General features: G+C 59.1%; 2 protein-coding genes across 2 annotated transcripts in view; one reads left to right on the top strand and one right to left on the bottom strand.

Annotated features, from left to right (window-relative positions):
- The first annotated feature begins 498 nt into the window (after window positions 1–498).
- Window positions 499–2,913, top strand: S100A11 (S100 calcium binding protein A11). The gene is made up of 3 exons (XM_027727239.2): window positions 499–643; window positions 2,238–2,375; window positions 2,623–2,913. The coding sequence occupies exons 1-3, from the start codon at window positions 641–643 to the stop codon at window positions 2,773–2,775; spliced, it is 294 nt and encodes a 97-aa protein (XP_027583040.1). The 5' UTR covers window positions 499–640; the 3' UTR covers window positions 2,776–2,913.
- Window positions 2,914–3,502: 589 nt separating this feature from the next.
- The window catches only part of COPA (COPI coat complex subunit alpha), a 19,415-nt gene continuing 5,990 nt past the window's right edge, over window positions 3,503–16,927 (bottom strand). The window contains exons 9-33 of the mRNA XM_027727397.2: window positions 16,704–16,839; window positions 16,522–16,604; window positions 16,287–16,437; window positions 15,838–15,904; window positions 15,673–15,748; window positions 13,850–13,932; window positions 12,715–12,854; window positions 11,778–11,863; window positions 11,391–11,529; window positions 11,092–11,254; window positions 10,137–10,283; window positions 9,695–9,884; window positions 9,491–9,586; window positions 9,004–9,092; window positions 8,720–8,843; window positions 8,389–8,478; window positions 8,202–8,311; window positions 7,964–8,041; window positions 7,625–7,693; window positions 7,295–7,431; window positions 6,147–6,333; window positions 5,961–6,071; window positions 5,249–5,410; window positions 4,951–5,145; window positions 3,503–4,093 (exon numbers count right to left, since the gene is read on the bottom strand). Coding sequence (XP_027583198.1) covers window positions 4,034–4,093; window positions 4,951–5,145; window positions 5,249–5,410; window positions 5,961–6,071; window positions 6,147–6,333; window positions 7,295–7,431; window positions 7,625–7,693; window positions 7,964–8,041; window positions 8,202–8,311; window positions 8,389–8,478; window positions 8,720–8,843; window positions 9,004–9,092; window positions 9,491–9,586; window positions 9,695–9,884; window positions 10,137–10,283; window positions 11,092–11,254; window positions 11,391–11,529; window positions 11,778–11,863; window positions 12,715–12,854; window positions 13,850–13,932; window positions 15,673–15,748; window positions 15,838–15,904; window positions 16,287–16,437; window positions 16,522–16,604; window positions 16,704–16,839 — 2,969 coding nt within the window. The 3' untranslated portion in view covers window positions 3,503–4,033. The remainder of the gene's footprint in view (window positions 4,094–4,950; window positions 5,146–5,248; window positions 5,411–5,960; window positions 6,072–6,146; window positions 6,334–7,294; window positions 7,432–7,624; window positions 7,694–7,963; window positions 8,042–8,201; window positions 8,312–8,388; window positions 8,479–8,719; window positions 8,844–9,003; window positions 9,093–9,490; window positions 9,587–9,694; window positions 9,885–10,136; window positions 10,284–11,091; window positions 11,255–11,390; window positions 11,530–11,777; window positions 11,864–12,714; window positions 12,855–13,849; window positions 13,933–15,672; window positions 15,749–15,837; window positions 15,905–16,286; window positions 16,438–16,521; window positions 16,605–16,703; window positions 16,840–16,927) is intronic.

Here is a 16,927-nt window from a genome sequence, read left to right as displayed (position 1 = left end):
AAAACGCGGGAGTTTTCCTGCCCTCGGCTCCCAGGTTTGGAAAACTCAGTCCAGGAGGGGCTGGGCTGTGGGAGGAGGTGCTTTTTTCCCTGTATGTGGGGGAAAGAAAAGAGTTGGGGGCAGAAAATCAGGGCTAGAAAGGAAAATATCTCGGACACGGTTCCTTGCTGCTTCCCACAGGAATTCCCAAAGAGCTGTCCCAGATCCCAGGACACATCCTGGCTCCTGTGTTACCTCTCTGCTCCAGGATCCCCTCGAAGCTCTGGGGGGGGAACAGATTTCCCTGTGATTCAGGGGGAGCTGAGCCCTGAGGACTGGAGGAAGGGACTGACAGGAACGTTCCCAAGGACCGGGGGGGGCGAAAACGGACGAGGAGGAGAAAAGCTGAGCGTGAATAACTGCGAGGAGCAAAACTGGGGAGAGCCCAAGGAGGGGCCCGGCACATTCCTGAGGCGAAGGCGGGAGCGTGGGCAGGCCCGGATCTGCCGTTAGGGCCGGGATTGCCCAACCGGGCTGGGGCTGGGCTGGGCTGGGCTGGGCGGGGGCCGCGCCCGGACACTCCCCGGGGCCCCGATCCCGCTCCGGATCCGTCACATCCCACCCGGCCGTGCCCAGAGAGGAGCCTCCTCCCAGCCCAGCCATGGTGAGCGAGCCGGGACCCCCGGGATGGGCACGGAGAGGGGGTTCCCCCCCTGGGGGGGGGACGGGGCAGCAGAGCAGCTTTTCCTGCCAGAGCCGGAGCGAGACGTGTTTGGCTCCGGAGAGAGCGGACGGTGCCAAGGCTGAGCTGGGCTCTGCTGGGGAAGGGGCCTGGGCGTGGGAAGGGGGCAGAGAGGAGGGCAGGGGGTCCCTGCGGGCGTGGGGACAGGGAGGGGGTCCCACAGGGCACGGCAGAGGAGTTTTTCCTGCAAAGAGCCCCCGAGCTGAGGCCAGACGGGTTTGGCTCTGGAGAGAGCAGGTGGGGCCAAGGCTGAGCTCGGGCTCCAAATCCTGAAGGAGAGGGAGCCTGGGCATGGGAAGAGTGGGCAGAGACAGAGGGCAGAGGGTCCCTGCAGGCTGGGGGGGTCTAAGGAGTGGCATTTGTGTTGTTCCCCTCCCTTTTCCCACTCTTTCCATGCCCATAACCAGGCTTGGGGCTCTGCCACCCCCCCCGAGCACTGGGAAGGGGGAAGAGGAACCAAGAGCTGAGGGTGGAAGGAAGTTGCACCTCTCAAATTAACCAAAAAAAGGCTGAATTGAGCCTCGGGAAGGGCAGGATGTGGCAGGGAGGCCCCGGGAGCCGAGATTGGGATGGGAAGGGCGGGATTCCCTCCCGGCTCTCCCTGCACTGCCCTTCCCTAGAAACTGGAGGCTCTGGAAGCGGGAAAAGCCCCACATTCCCTCCTCTCCTCTCCATCTCCTCGCCTTGCCCTGTCCATCCCCGCGGGAGGAGCCCCCGGCCAGCCCTGCTCCAGCCCCGCTCCAGCCCCGCTCCAGCCCTGCCCAGAGGGAGGAGATCCAGGAGGCCACTGGAATTTTTCTCTCCTGACTCAGTTTCTCCGGGGCTCAGGCGGGGCCGGGGGAGGGGAGAGGGGGTGGAACGGGTTTATCTCTCCAGAAAAGCAGCCTCGGCCAGGCCTGGTTGCGCCACAAGCTCTTCCCCGTCCAAAGCCACTCCTCCGATGGGAGCCGACACCCCCCGGGGGATTTTCCACCTGCCCCTCCCCGGGTCCTTCCCGTGCCAGGGCGGCGGAGAAGCGAATTCCAGGGAAAAATGCGGCCGGACAGGCTGGGCAGAGGAGGACCCCCCAGCCCTGCCCTGCTCCTGGGATGGATCCGGGGTGACACCCGGGGCTCCCAAATATGCCAGGGTGAACCTGGGGCTCCCAAATATGCCAGGGTGAACCGGGGCTCCCAACCCTGCCCTGCTCCCGGGATGGATCCAGGGTGACACCCGGGGCTCCCAACCCTGCCCTGCTCCCGGGATGGATCCGGGGTGACACCCGGGGCTCCCAACCCTGCCCTGGTTCCCGGGATGGACCTGGGGTGACACCCGGGGCTCCCAACCCTGCCCTGCTCCCGGGATGGATCCGGGGTGACACCCGGGGCTCCCAACCCTGCCCTGGTTCCCGGGATGGATCCGGGGTGACACCCGGGATGGATCCGGGGTGACACCCGGGGCTCCCAACCCTGCCCTGGTTCCCGGGATGGATCCGGGGTGACACCCGGGGCTCCCAACCCTGCCCTGGTTCCCGCAGCCCACGGAGACGGAGCGCTGCATCGAGTCCCTGCTGGCCGTGTTCCAGCGCTACGCCGGCCGGGAGGGGGACAACTGCACCCTGTCCAAGCGGGAATTCCTGGCCTTCATGAACACCGAGCTGGCCGCCTTCACGAAGGTGAGCAGCCCTGCCCGGGGGGGAGCAGATCCAGCTCGCCCCGAGGAGCTGGGGGTGTTCCCGTCCCCCTGGAATCTCCCAAGGTGGGATGAGGTTTGGAGGAGGAACCTGCTCTGGGGGGGGTGTCCCTGCTGAGCTTTGAGGTCCCTCCCGACCCGACCCATCCCGGGATCCCACGAGCTCACCGGGTGCAGTGTGGGGGGGTCCAGCCTCGGGGCAGGGGGCTCCATTCCCAGCTCTCTCGCAGAACCAGAAGGATCCAGGGGTCGTGGACAGGATGATGAAGAAGCTGGACCTGAACAGCGACGGGCAGCTGGACTTCCAGGAGTTCCTGAACCTCATCGGGGGCATCGCCGTGGCCTGTCACAACAGCCTGGTGGTGAAGGCCCCCGGCCCGTAGGGGGGCCCTGGGGGGGCCACATCTCCCCCTCCACTGTGAACATTCCCAGGCACAACTGGAAGCACCAAGACGGAGACATCCCCTTTCCTTCCTTCCTTCCTTCCTTTTTATGGATAAAATAAAAGGTTTTATATCCGAGTGTAAGGTTTTGTTTCAGCACCGGGAAAGCAGCCCCAGAGGGAGCAGGATCCCAGAATCCCTGAGGATGGAAAAGCCCTCCAAGGTCAGCAAGTCCCCCCTGTGCCCCATCCCCACCTTGGCCCCAGCCCAGAGCACTCAGTGCCACAGCCAGTCCTTCCCTGGACACCTCCAGGGCTGGGCACTCCCCCACCTCCCTGGGCAGCCCCTGCCAAGGCCTGAACACCCTTTCCAGGGGGAAATTCCTCCTCATGGCCAACCTGACCCTCCCCTGGCACAGCTTGAGGCCGTTTCCTCTTGTCCTGTGTCATCACCTGGGAGAAGATTCTGACCCTCACCCGGTTCCCCCCTCCTGTCAGGGAATTCCAGAGCCAGAAGGTCCCCCCTGAGCCTCCTTTTCTCCAGGATGAGCCCCCCCAGCTCCCTCAGGAGTTCTCCAGACCCTTCTCCTGCTGCTCCAGCCCCACCTTCTGGAAACTTCTCAACCTTCCAAGCATTCAAAGGAGGGGGAAGGGGGGAAAGGTGGGAAGAGGAAATTCAGTGTCACCTCCTGCGTCTCGGTAAAACCAACTGAGCTACAGAACTGGAAGATCAAGGTGGTTTAATTACTTTATTCATGAGTGAAGCTGATTAGTTTGAGAAATGTTACCAGGGCAACAAAACAAAGAGTCACCACGACCACAAATGTTGAGCCAATGCCATTTCCAAGGGGGGAGAACTGCCCTGGAGTTGGGATGGGCTTTGCACCGTCCCGGTTCCCGACAGTGCCACATTCCCAGAGCCATTCCTGGCTCTTCCAAGCAATTCTTTCAGGACCTAAAGGGTGTCAGAGGCAGCTGCTGCCTCTGGAGCAGTTTCCAACGTGCTCTGTGGTAACCAGGGCTCGGCAGAGCCACCCTTTCCCCTCTGGAAAAGATTTGCCACAGGACAACGGTCCAGAAAAACTTCCCATCAGCCGGTCTGGAAACAAGGAAAAGCTGCTACTACCTGGAAGCAGAGTCTCACTACAGCATTCCTGGGGGGGGAGATCAAGTGGGACAGCACAGGCAAGGCTATGGGGGAGAGATGAGGCTACAGGTGGGGATGGGGGAGTGGAATTTGCCCTCCCAGGCAGGAATTCCTAACGGAACTGCAGAGGGCTGATGCGCAGCCCGATGACGTCCTTGCCGATCTCCGTCACCTGAGGGACAAAAGGAGATGATTCACGGTCAAAAGCAGCTCCAAATCCCAACCCCAAGTGCAGCCCTTGGAGCCTCCTCAGCTGCTCTGGAGAACAGAATCCCAGCTGGGGTTGGAAGGGACCTCTGGAGATCACCCAGAGCAGGTGACACAGGGACACCTCCAGGTGGGGTTGGAATGTCCCCAGAGAGGAGGCTCCACACCCTCCCTGGGCAGCTGTTCCAGGGCTCTCCCACCCTCAGGTTTAGTTTAAGGCCATCACTCCTCGTCCTGGGCACCACTGGGAAGAGTCTGGGACCATCTGACACCCCTTGGAGATGTCTGAATGGATGGATGAGATCCCCTCTCACATGAGGAGTTTGTAGGGATATCTGAGATGTCTGTAAGGAGGGATGAGATCCCACCTCAGAGGAGAGATTTGTAGGGATATCTGAGATGTCTGTAAGGATGGATGAGATCCCACCTCAGAGGAGAGATTTGTAGGGATATCTGAGATGTCTGTAAGGATGGATGAGATCCCCTCTCAGGGGAGGGGTTTCTGTGGATATCTGAGGTATTTGGATGGATGAGATCCCCCCTCAGTCTTCTCTTCTCCAGACTAACCAGGCCCAGCTCCCACAGTCCCTCCTCAGGGAGATGCTCCAGGCCCCAAATCCCCTCTGAACACACCCAGCCCATCCCCACGAGCTCACCCCCAAATTCAGGCACCGTTTCAACCTCACGGTCCTCACAACGCCCCAAACTCTTCTCCCTCCCACGCCAAGACCTCTGACACGCCCCAACCCCACCGAGTCAGCCCAGGAGGGCACGGGAGGAGCCGTGGAAGGGAATTCCCGAGGGAAATGGGGACGCCCTCACCGTGGTGACGCGGCAGATCTGCCCGTGGAACTCGGGGCAGTAGCAGGCCCCGCTGAGAGGACACTTCTCCACGGGCTTCCCGCGGTAGATGGGTCTGTAGGAGGCGGCACAGATGTCGAAGGGGTTGTGCATGTCATAGTTGAGCTGGTGGGTGTCCGTGGGGTTCTTCTCACACGCCGACAGGATCTTGCGCGTCTGCGGGAACGGCGACCGCGGTGAGCGGGGCAGAGGCACGAGGAGACCCCAAAACGGGGTCTGTCCCACCAGGGGCTCCCCCCTGAGCACCTCCCGGACGTACCTGCTGGGCCACCTCGGGCTTGGGGCCCAGCTCCAGCAGCCTCCGGGCGAAAGTCGCCGCGGTCTTGAAGTTCTTGAGCTTGAAGAAGAGGTTGAGGGCGGTTCGGAGCACCAGGATCATGTGCACGGGCTGCAGGTTGGAGTGGGTGAAGTAGGCAGCCATCTGCAGGAGGGAGCAGGGAAAACAGGGATACAGCCACTGCCGGCAGCAGGGAGACTGGAAGTGCTGCAGGGAACCTGTCCCTGCTGGGGAAGGAGGGAAAACAGGGATACAACCCCTGCATTGGACAAACGGGGATACATCCACTGCCAGGCATGGGGATGACTGGAAGTGCTGCCAGGAACCTGTCCCTGCCAGGAAAGGAGGGAAAACAGGGATACAACCACTGCCAGGAGTGGGGAGGACTGGAAGTGCTGCAAGGAACCCATCCTTGCTGGGGAAGGAGGGAAAGAAGGGATACAACCCCTGCATGGGACAAACGGGGATCCAACCCCTGCCAGGGAAGGAGGGAAAACAGGGATCCAACCACTGCATGGGACAACCAGGGATCCAACCCCTGCCAGGCACGGGGATGACTGGAAGTGCTGCCAGGAACCCGTCCCCCCACATAACCAACCCCTGCTTTAAAGGTGGAAGGGGCAGGATTCCAGACTCCTGCTCCCCTTTTTAACCCCCCGTGAGGGTACACCCAGGCAGGGAAGGAATCCTGCACCTCACAAATCCGCTTCTGCTGCTCCAGGGTCTCCTTGGGCAGCTTCTTCCGCTCGATCTCCATGGAGAGCCCCACGATGTACTCCCGGCAAATGGCGATGAGCTGCTGGGCCTTGGGGAGAGGGACGGGCTCAGGAGCGGCCTCTTTACCACCACGGACACGGGGAGGGGGGGGTCTGTCCCTCACCTCGGCGATCTCCTGCTTGTTGTCCACCACCAGCAAGGGGACGCTGAGCAGGATGGAGCGGAACTTCTCCACGGCCTCCTCGAACTTGCCGGCGGTGGTGAGCTGGTAGCAGAGCTGCAGCCGCTGGATCAGGTCGTTGAGCTTCAGCCCCACGGCGGGGAGGGCGTTTTTCAGGCCGGCTTCTTTCCTGGGGACACCACAGAGGGAGGTTGGGGACACGGCAGGGTCACTGCCAGGCCGAGCAGGAACGCGCCGACCGCGACTCGTCCCGGTTTTCACGGGATCACCGAGGTTGGAAAAGACTTCCAAGGTCACTGAGTCCCCCCTGTGCCCCATCCCCACCTTGGCCCCCAGCCCAGAGCACTCAGTGCCACGGCCAGTCCTGCCCTGGGCACCTCCAGGGATGATGTACCAGACTTCCCAGCCGGCACCAACGTGGAGAAAGCTGGGGATTGTGTGTGGAGGCAATTGTGGAGGCAAAGATAAAACAGATCCAAACCAGGTCACCAGTTTGCCCTGGTGAGGCCCCACCTTGGGTGCTGCGTCCAGGGCTGGGCCCCTCAGGGCAGGAGAGACATTGAGGGGCTGGAGAGTGTTCAGGGAAGGGAACAGAGCTGGGGAAGGGGCTGGAGCAGCAGGAGAAGGGTCTGGAGAAGTCCTGAGGGAGCTGGGGGGGCTCAGCCTGGAGAAAAGGAGGTTCAGGGGGGACCTTCTGGCTCTGGAATTCCCTGACAGGAGGGGGGAGCCGGGGGGGGTCGGGCTCTGCTCCCAGGGAACAAGGGACAGGAGGAGGGGAAATGGCCTCAAGCTGTGCCAGGGGAGGGTCAGGTGGGGCATCAGGAGGAATTTCCCCCTGGAAAGGGTGTTCAGGCCTTGGCAGGGGCTGCCCAGGGAGGTGGGGGAGTGCCCAGCCCTGGAGGTGCCCAGGGCAGGCCTGGATGTGGCACTGAGTGCTCTGGGCTGGGGCCAAGGTGGGGATGGGGCACAGGGGGGACTCTCAGAGATCTTTTCCAACCTCACCAACTCCGTGATTTTTCTACAGTGGCTTCCAGGCTAGGCTGGAAAAACCAAGCTGTGGCTCCCCCTGCCCAGGAGCTGGGAGGTCCCTGGCACAGGGGAGGGGCCCAGAGGGGCTGCCCAGTGCTCACCAGTTGCGATGTGGGAACCCGTACATGGCCGGCAGGCTGGGCAGCGCCTGGTAGGTCGTCCGGCCCCGGGCAAAGGTCTGCAGGAACAGCTGCTTGTAGGGCCCAAAGTTGGTCACTCCCACCTGGTCATGGAGCAGCTGGAAGGGACACATGGATGTGCTGAGGGAAAGCTGGCACAGGCACCAGCGAGGCCTCCCCACGGCTCGTGTCACACCCGCACAGAACGAGGCACAAAGCGATGCCCAAAGGGGCACAAAACGAAGCTTCAGGGGCAAAAACTCGAGGGGAAAGGGAACAGTTTATCCCTGGAAAGCCCACAGGGAAACTTACTCTCATGGCTGTCTCAAAGGAGCCTGCCAGGATGTGGTCAACAGGCAGCTGGGAATTGTTGCACCACACCTGCAAGAAGGGAAGGGAAACACATGGAAGAGCAATTCCATGCCCTGCCCTCACCACCCCTCAAAAACTGGGCCCTGCCCTCACCACCCCTCAAACACTGGGCCCTGCCCTCACCACCCCTCAAAAACTGGGCCCTGCCCTCACCACCCCTCAGGGTCCCTGTAACAAAATCCCCACGTTGTGCTCACAAGGATTGAACCCCCCCCAAAAAAATATCACCAACACAGAGAATTTCTGGGAAAGGCAATCCAAGAGCTGCTTTGGCATTACCTGAGCTGGGCTGGTGCCCTTGGTGGGAGGCACAAAGAATCCATCCTCTGCTGCTCCTGCTGGCCCAGCGGGAACATCCTGGGGGAATGCACAGAGCAGGGATTAGTGGGGACGTTCCCAGCACCCAGATGGAATCAGAGCTGTGGGGACCAAGCCTGAAGAAGCCCAGAAGACACTTCCCCCACCTCCCTCACCAGCTGCCAGTGCCTTCCCAAGGAACCACCAAGGAGCCTCCTACCAGTTCAGGGGGAAGATCCAAATCTTCTTCCACTTCCCATCCACCTCCTTCTTCCTGCCCTTTCCCCAGACCTTCCTCTCCAAAGCCCTCTCCAGCATCCACAAAACCATCTGGAAGGAGGGGGAAAGGTCAGAGCCCCGACACAGGCACAGAGGCTTTTCCAAGGAAAGCTCTTGGATGCACCCACCTTCATCCAGCTGCAGCTCTGCATCTTCTCCCCAGCCCTCGGTGCCCACGGTGTCGATGTCGATGTCGGCGGCCAAAGCACCTCCTTTGCCTAAAAACAGGGGCAGGAGCCTCCATCAACTCATCCCTCAGGTGTTAAACAAAGAATTCCAGGAGGGCAGCACCCCCCCTTTAATGGTCCAGTCCCAGCTTGGGCTGAAAGGTCAAAGATTTCACACAATCCCAGAATCATCTGGGTGGGAAAAGACCTCCAAGATCCTCCAGTCCCCCCGTCAGGGAGGAGCTGAAGGTCCCCCCTGAGCTTTCCAAGTTTTCCAAGGACAAAGCCATACCTTTGCTAGCAATTGTCCCCTCGAAGAAGCCCTTGGAGACAGTCAGCAGTGGCCAGTTGGTGTCCAAAGGCATGACAGGAGCAGGAGGCTGCAGCAGCTTCGCGTTGGGATCGATGTCCGGGATCTGAGAGGGAAACAGGTAAAGCCACCTCAGGACAAACCCCTCCTGTGACCTGATGTGGAGATGGTTCCCCCCTCCCAGCCTGTCCCTCTGCCCCCAGACCCCACTGTCACCCTCCTGCCCAGCTCCAGAGCTCTCGAGGAGCTCTGATCAGCTCACGAACCGTCTCCTTCTCAGGGTCAAAGGTTTCCTTCAGGCTTTCAGCTTCCTCATCCAGACCGTGAGTGGCAGCTGTGAGATAGGCCAGGGACTCTGGAATTAGACACAGGGAACCCTTTAGGTTGGAAAAGGCCTCTAAGATCATCCAGTCCAACCTCTGACTCCTTTGATCACCACCCTGGAAACAACGTGAGCAACGTGTTCTCTGTCACCCAGAGACGTCCCCCAGCAGCACACACGGACACACAGGGGGGATCAGCAGGACATCAGGGGGTGGGATCACACCCCTAAGGTGTCCCTGGATTTAGGAGTGATCACTGGAATAAGGTCTGCAGCTGATTCAGGTCTCAGAGATGCTGCTCCAGCTTTTCTGCTCACCCAATTCAGCTCCTCGGGTGAGGGATCGTTCTGAGCCACCTCCAGAATTTATTGTTCATCCCAAAAGCTCCTCCCCGGCTCACAGGGACAGATTTGAGTCCGGAATTACTCACTTTGCCCACAGTTCTTCAGGATCCTCACTCTCTCTGCCACGTCCCCCAGGTACAAGGCGTTCTGGTAGTGCCCACTCATGTCCTTACGGATCTCGGCTACACCAAGAGCAAAAAGCCACAGTAACTTTGCTGCTCTTGGCCCTGCACCACAATTCCCTCTGGGAATGCTCCTGGGACCTCCTTTGCCACCACCCTGGCACTCACCAATCTTCATCATCTTCCTCAGCTTCTCCAGGTTGCCCGTGATGAGGTAGAGGAAGGAGAGCCTGTCGAAGTTCTTGGTGCGCTGGTAGCACATCTCCACGATCTGGTGGTTCCCCTGCAGCAAGGCCACCTCTCCCAGCTTCTCCCAGCAGTTCTTGTCATCCAGAGCTTTGGCTGCTTCCAGAGCAATCTAAGAGGAGAGCTGACACGGTCACCAAGGCCTGGCAGGCCGGAGTTTTCCCTGCAGGCTTCTGTTGATCACAAGGATCACCGCCTGAATCACAGCCCGGCACCTCAACCCTCAACTTCTTCTTCCTGCACCTCATCCCCAGCCCCACCACCCTCAGCTCCTTCTCCCCCAGGCTCCTCCTGCCCCCTGCACACAGAGAGGTCTGGCAGGGAGGTTGTGCCTCCCCCTCAGCACCACCAAGCACCCGCTCACCTCGATGTTGCCACACTCCAGGGCCAGGCTGAAACGGGTCTTCTCGTCCTTGACAAAGTGCAGGGCCACCTCTGGGTAGCCCTTCTTCTGCAGGTAGGCAATGATGGACTGGCCCACCAGCTTGGCATTCCTCACCATGTGCAGCACCTGCCCAGGAACAGCCCCGTGAGCACCTCCCCTTGGTCCTCGGGTTTGGGGGAGTGACAGGACAAGGGGGATGGATATTGGGAAGAAAGGTCGTCCCAGTATCCAACCCAGGGACACCTCCCACCAGCCCAGGCTGCTCCAGCCTGGCCTTGGACACTCCCAGGGATGGGGCAGCCACAGCTTCCCTGGGCAACCTGTGCCAGGGCCTCCCCACCCTCCCAGGGAAGGATTTACTGGAAAGATTTGCCCTGTGGTCTGTTCCCAGCAGGAGTTCTGGGAAGAACATCCCTCTGTCCTTCCCTCACACCGTTCCCTTTGCTGTGCCTTTTCCCTGAGAGTCCATCCCCTGCTGATCCGGGTTTTGGGGTGACCCTTCTCCATTCACAGATGCTCCATCCCCAGAAACTCCTCATATCCACACCTTTAAAATTCCCATTCCTTTCCCCCCCTCCCTGTGCCAAGTGATGCCTTTATATTTTACACCTTGGTTTGCGAGTTCCAGCTTCCAAGCAGGACATTTCATCGATGCTTCCATCAGGAATTGGAGTGACAGACAAAGGGGAATGACAGAGGGGAAATTCAGGTTGGATACTGGGAAGGAATTGTTCCCTGGGAGGGTGGGGAGGCCCTGGCACAGGTTGCCCAGAGAAGCTTTGGCTGCTCCATCCCTGGGAGTGTCCAAGGCCAGGTTGGAGCAGCCTGGATTAGTGGGAGGTGTCCCTGCCCGTGGCAGGGGTGGAGTGGGACGACCCTTCCGATCCCTTCCAACCCAACCATTCCGTGACCCCGTGACCCTGCGCCCCCTCACCTCATCGTACTTCCTGTTGATCAGGGCCAGCTTGAACTTGAACTCGGTGGGGTCGATGGTGAGGACGCGGGGCCGGCACTCCCTGTCCAGGCAGTACACGTTGTTCCCCTTCACCCGCGTCACGTAGATGGGCAGGTCCAGGGTGCGGATGATCCCGTGGTCCCTGGGCCAACACAGCACCCCCGTCACCCCCCGGCCGACCCGACCCCGTGTTCTCCCCCTCTGAGGAGACCCAGCACCGTGTGTGCTGTCCCAGCCTGTGCTGGGGGATGACATGGCCCCCTTGGCCCCAGACCCACCCCGTGGTCACGGCGTATTTGATGTGGTTGCTCGTGGTGTAGATGAAGACCCCGCTCTCGTCCCAGGCCCCGCTCTTGACTCGGATGTTCTCGTGGATGTTACAGAGCGACTCCAGCTTCCTGTTGCAGATCATGATGGCTGGAGAGGGAAGGAGAACAAAAGTCAGGCCGGGGGAACCCTCTGCTGTTAAACAGCTGAACTGTAGGATTGTGGAATGGTTTGGGCTGGAAGGACCTCGAAGACCGTCCAGTTCTGTGAAGAGATAAAATGGCAGGGCCTGCACTGCCAGTGCCTTCAGCTGCACCTTCACAGCTTCTCCTGGGCTGATCCCAGCAAAGGCAGAGGTCAGAGTGCCAAAGGGTGCGGGTGAAACACGGGTCACTCACCGTGCTTGGCCAGCAGGGCCACGTGGGACATGTCGGCCGACCAGATCACGTACTTCACCTTGGAGATCTTCACCGAGGCCAGAGTCCTGGGGGGGACAGCACTGCCATCAGGAGCTGAACACCCCCACCCCAGCAAGCTCCAGGACCAAGAACCCCCAGTGCCCAAGAGCCTGGACCCAACTTCAGATGCTCCAAAGCTGCTTTTTCCCGTCCCGGAGCTACAAAATCCTGAGGCAGAACTGGGGGTTTCTGCAGCAAAACCAACCTTTCTCTGTATCTGAGCAACAACAAATATGTTGGAGGGACAACTGACTTCCAACCCCAGGTTTCTGAGAGGCTTTAGGGACAGGAGGAGAGGAATCAGGGATTTCCAAGCAGCGTTTGCATCGCTGGATTCCCTCATCGCTTTCCCAGCAATGGAAAGGCAAGGCATAAAAACAGGGAAAGGAGGCAAATTCTGGGATACAATCAATCCATAATTTATCTGCAGACAACCCAGAACCTTCTGAAGCCTCCAAAGATGGCCAAAAGCACCAACCCTGTGCCTGTTCTTTGTGGCCAGGGTCCAAAGGAGCGCCGAGACACAAAACCTGAGGACACGAATCCAAACAAGCTGAGCTTGATTGAGTTTGGGCTTTCTGATGCCTCTCCCCTTTCCCAACACCCCATTCTGCAGTCCCAGGCTTTCCAAACATCTCCCTGTGATCCGTGGCACGATGCCTGTGGCATAAATTACTCCTTGGCTGTGTTTACTCTGCTCTTCCTAAACAGTTGTTGGCCGTGGTTTGGATCAGCCCGACGCAGCTGAGGCTGAATTCTGAGGGCATTAATGGCCACCACTTGTCCCCTGAGGGCTTCAAACTGCAGGATTAGGATATTAAAGCTTCCAACTGCAGGATTAGGGTCTGGAAGGCTCCCCCAGCAGGCAGGGTCTCACCGTTTCTGCTGCACGTCGAAGAGGGTGATGGAGTCGGTGTCGCGCAGCAGAAGGTTCCCGGTGCCAGCGTAGAAAATCTCATCACAGTTGGGCACCTGCACCTTCTTTGTGATCTCGTTCTTCAGGTTTTTGATGAGGATCTGCCAGTGGATGAGAGGGAAATTTTAACAAGGTGGGAGATTTCACGGTGGGATTCAGGATTGCTGGGGAGAGCACGAGATGTTTCTTCCCCTTCCTATAAATTTTACCAGGGTCGTGTTCCCACGACTGTCTTTCCCCCTCCTTCCTCCTGTCTTTCCCCCTCCTTCCTCCTGCTGCACTCCAGTGCAAATAAAGAGCTTTATTAAAAATCTAACCTGCATTTTCACAGAATCCCTGAGGTTGGAAAAGCCCTCCCAGCCCATGGATCCCCCTGTGCCCCATCCCCGCCTTGGCCCCAGCCCAGAGCACTCAGTGCCACAGCCAGTCCTGCCCTGGGCACCTCCAGGGCTGGGCACTCCCCCACCTCCCTGGGCAGCCCCTGCCAAGGCCTGAACACCCTTTCCAGGGGGAAATTCCTCCTGATGTCCAACCTGACCCTCCCCTGGCACAGCTTGAGGCCATTCCCTCTCCTCCTGCCCCTTGTTCCCTGGGGAACAGGGAGCAGAGCCCGACCCCCCCCGGCTCCCCCCTCTTGTCAGGGAATTCCAGACCCAGAAGGTCCCCCCTGAGCCTCCTTTCCTCCAGGATGAGCCCCCCCAGCTCCATCAGGACTTCTCCAGACCCTTCCCCAGCTCCATTCCCTTCTCTGGACATGCTCCAGCCCCTCCATGTCTCTCCTGCCCTGAGGGGCCCAGCCCTGGACACAGCACCCAAGGTGTCCCTCCCCAGTGCAATTTTTGCTGTTTCCCCATTCCCTTCCAGCTGCTGGAGTGCCCTGGGTGGCTTCCCAGTGCTTTGGTTGGATTTCCCTCCTGAACCCACCTGCTGCAGCGGCCTCCGAGCTCAGCTCTGCCCAGGAGTTCAGCAGCATTCCCACTCATCCCATTTCTCCACTAATCAGAGATCTCCCATAATCCCGTTAACCCAACACGTCCCAGTTTCCCACCAGCACCGTTCCCAAGCACCCCCCCCCGGTCAGGAGCTGAGCCCTCACCGAGTGCATCCGGTCGAGGACGGCGAAGCGGTTCCGAGCCACCCACACGGCCGTGAGCCCCGAGGAGCGCTTCCCTTCGGGAGCTGGGGGTGGCAAACAGGCAGGGAATGAACCTCTGCCAGGGAGGGAAACCTCTGCCGGGGAGGGAAACCTCTGGCAGGCTCTCCCTCCCAGCAGCACAGCAGCTCCCGGGCTCTTCCCAGCCCATCCCGGCCGCTGGAGCCGCTTCCGACCGACTCCTGTTCCACCCCGAGCTGTTCCCAGGAGTTGTTCCCTGCCCCGTGTCCTCCTGGCTCGTGGTGTGGGCAGTGCCAGCCTCGAGCCCGGCCAAGGAACAGGGGTTGGCACGGGAGGGGGCCGTGCTGGGGGACAGCAGGTCCGTCACACCAACGACCTGCCCCTCGTTGGCCGAAGGAGCGGCGAGAGCAGAGTCCGTGTGACCCCCCTGGCACTGCCCCTCCTGTGCCACCTCCATCCCAGGTCACTCCAACCTGGCCTTGGACACTCCCAGGGATCCAGGGGCAGCCACAGCTTCTCTGGGCAACCTGTGCCCCACCCTCACAAGGAGGAATTTCTTCCATGTATCCAACCCAAATCTCCTCTCTGTCGCTCTGAACCCACCCCCTTGTCCTGCCACTCCAGGCCCTTGTCCAAAGCCTCTCCCCACATTCCTTGGAGCCCCTTCAGGTCCTGCAAGGCCACAATCAGGTCACCCCAGAGCTGAACAATCCCAATTTTCCCAGCCTTTCCTGCCGGCAGAGCTGCTCCATCCCTCTGCTCAGCCCCTCTGCAGTGGCTCCAGCAGCTCCAGGGGCTCCCGGGGCTGTTCCCCAGCTCTGCTGGGGGGTCTCCCCTGAGGGGGCAGAGGGGGGGACCAGCCCAGGGCACGGGGGCTTGGGGGATTTACCCCTGACTGTAGATATTCATCAACCACTCAAATTTCGGGAAAATGCTCTTAAATTTCGCATTTTCACGAGGCTGAGACATTTTCTCCTCTGCAAGATGAATGTTTCAAGTGACACCAGCTGGGTGTCCCCAGACAAGTCAGGCTTTGAACACCTCCAACGAAATATCTGAAATACATTCAGCAGTATTTCAGCTGTAAAAACTTCCCAAAATGCCCCTTTTCTCCTTCCCTTTCTGAATCCACCTCTGACTGTGCCCAGCAGAGAAATATTCCCTTCACCAGCCCCTCAGGAGCCAATAAATCTCTGCCCAAGTGAGCTGCTTTCCAGCCCCACTCATCCATCACTCCCCCTCATTCCCAAATCTTTACTGCCCTGACGACAGAGGCAGGAGGGACCAGCTGGAGTTTCAGCTCCCAAATGGAATTCACACCAGTTATGAGAAAGAATGATTTGGGTTTGGTTTTTTTTTCCCTAAATCATGTTCTGACTTGTAAATTGCCCAAAACTGATGTGGAATTTGCCGAGAGGAAAAATGACTCCTGGCACTGTCACTTTTACAGCCACTTTTCAGAGGATAAAACCCCTCAGAACAAACCAAATCTGGTGGAAATCCATCTCTGGTTGACAAGCCAGGAAATCTCCTGCTGCGTGGAAAGGGGGGAAAACGGAAAGTTCCTAATCACCAAATTATAAAATATAGATTTGGAGCAGTAAAAGTTTGGGATGAACATGAATTTTTCAAGTCAGGCTGGGGGTGATGGAGTGGGCAGGGAGCTGCCAAACAACATGTGCTGCAGGGACACTGGGAAAAACAGAGGGGAGGAGGGAAGTGAGGGGGTTTTCTGTGTGAGACACACACACATAGAGCTGGAGAGAGGAGGAGGGGACAGGGATAACCCCCCGAGGAACACCCACCATCCGGATTTTGGGAGTCAGCATCCTTGGGAATGGTGTAGAGGTCGTAAGTGCTGTTCTCCAAGTTGCTGGCTCTCTGCAGAGAGGGGGGGAAAAGCTCATTTTGGGGAGGATTTCAGGGAATGACCATTCCCGAGGCGGGTCTGGGCAGCAGGGGGGACTCACAGTGCACAGCAGGACGGCGTTCTCGGCCGGGTTGTAGGACATGTTGAACACGGGGAACTTGGAACCACTGAGGGAGAGCCAGGAGAGAAAAAAAAAAGGGAAACTCTGAGTGGAACAAAGACATCTTCTGATAAATGGCCTTTGTCTTCCGAATGGAGCAAAGACCAGAAGAGCTCATCAAAATAATTGCCTCAGACCCCTCTGGAAACACCCCAAGAACATCAGCATTTCATGAACTAAAGAGCTGCCTCTTCACTTGGAAACTCATAACTAGCTAACTGAAAAGATTTGATCTAAGCAGAGGTAAAAACCAACCTAAACCCACTTTTTTTTTTAGGTTTTCTAAGTCCTTCAGAGGTACCTGAACACAACACCACGACCTGAGGGGCAACAAACACGGGACTGAGGATACTGGGACACCTCCTGGAAGAGGCTGAGCCACCTCTCACCTTCTGAGCTGCATGACAGCCACGTCCTTGGAGCTGTTGAAGTCCAGCTGGCGGAGGAAGCGGTCCTTGACGTAGTAGAGCATGTTCCCGTGCACGGCGTAGGCGGGGCGCTCCCGCTCCAGCTTGAACACGATCATGCCCCCGTCGTGGCCTGGGAGAAACACGTGGGAATTCATGGGAAGGAAAGCAAATCCCACCTGGACTTCCTCTGCCCCGAGGAGGAGAGGTTTCTCACCTGCAGCAAAGAGGTTGAGGTTGGGGTGAGCGGCCAACACCCAGAAGCGATCGTGGTCGCGCCGGAAGGTCTGGACGCCCGTCCTGCACGGGAGGAACGAGGGGATTGAGGATAAAAGGATAAAACTTTCCTTCCTGGGGATCAAAAAAGCTTCCTGCTGCCGGTGGCTGAGGGGCACTGACCGCTTGGACATGTCCCAGACCCGGATGCTCTTGTCCTCGGAGTTGCTGAGGATCAGCTCCTGCCGCGGGTGGAACACGGCGCACGAGACGTTGTTGTAGTGGCCCCGGCACGTGTCCACCTCCCAGGCCTTGGATTCTGACCAGAGGGGGGAAAGGAGGAGGAAAATCACTCCCAGACCTTCCTGAGCTGTCTCCAGCCACCAGCCCAGCTCAGCCCAGCCACT

Source organism: Pipra filicauda, unplaced genomic scaffold (genome assembly GCF_003945595.2).
Source record: "Pipra filicauda isolate LSUMZ 115617 unplaced genomic scaffold, ASM394559v2 scaffold812_size110788_pilon, whole genome shotgun sequence".
Taxonomy (NCBI): Eukaryota; Metazoa; Chordata; class Aves; order Passeriformes; family Pipridae; genus Pipra; species Pipra filicauda.
Note: the sequence above shows the minus strand (reverse complement) of the source record. Positions and strands in the feature narration are given on the sequence as shown.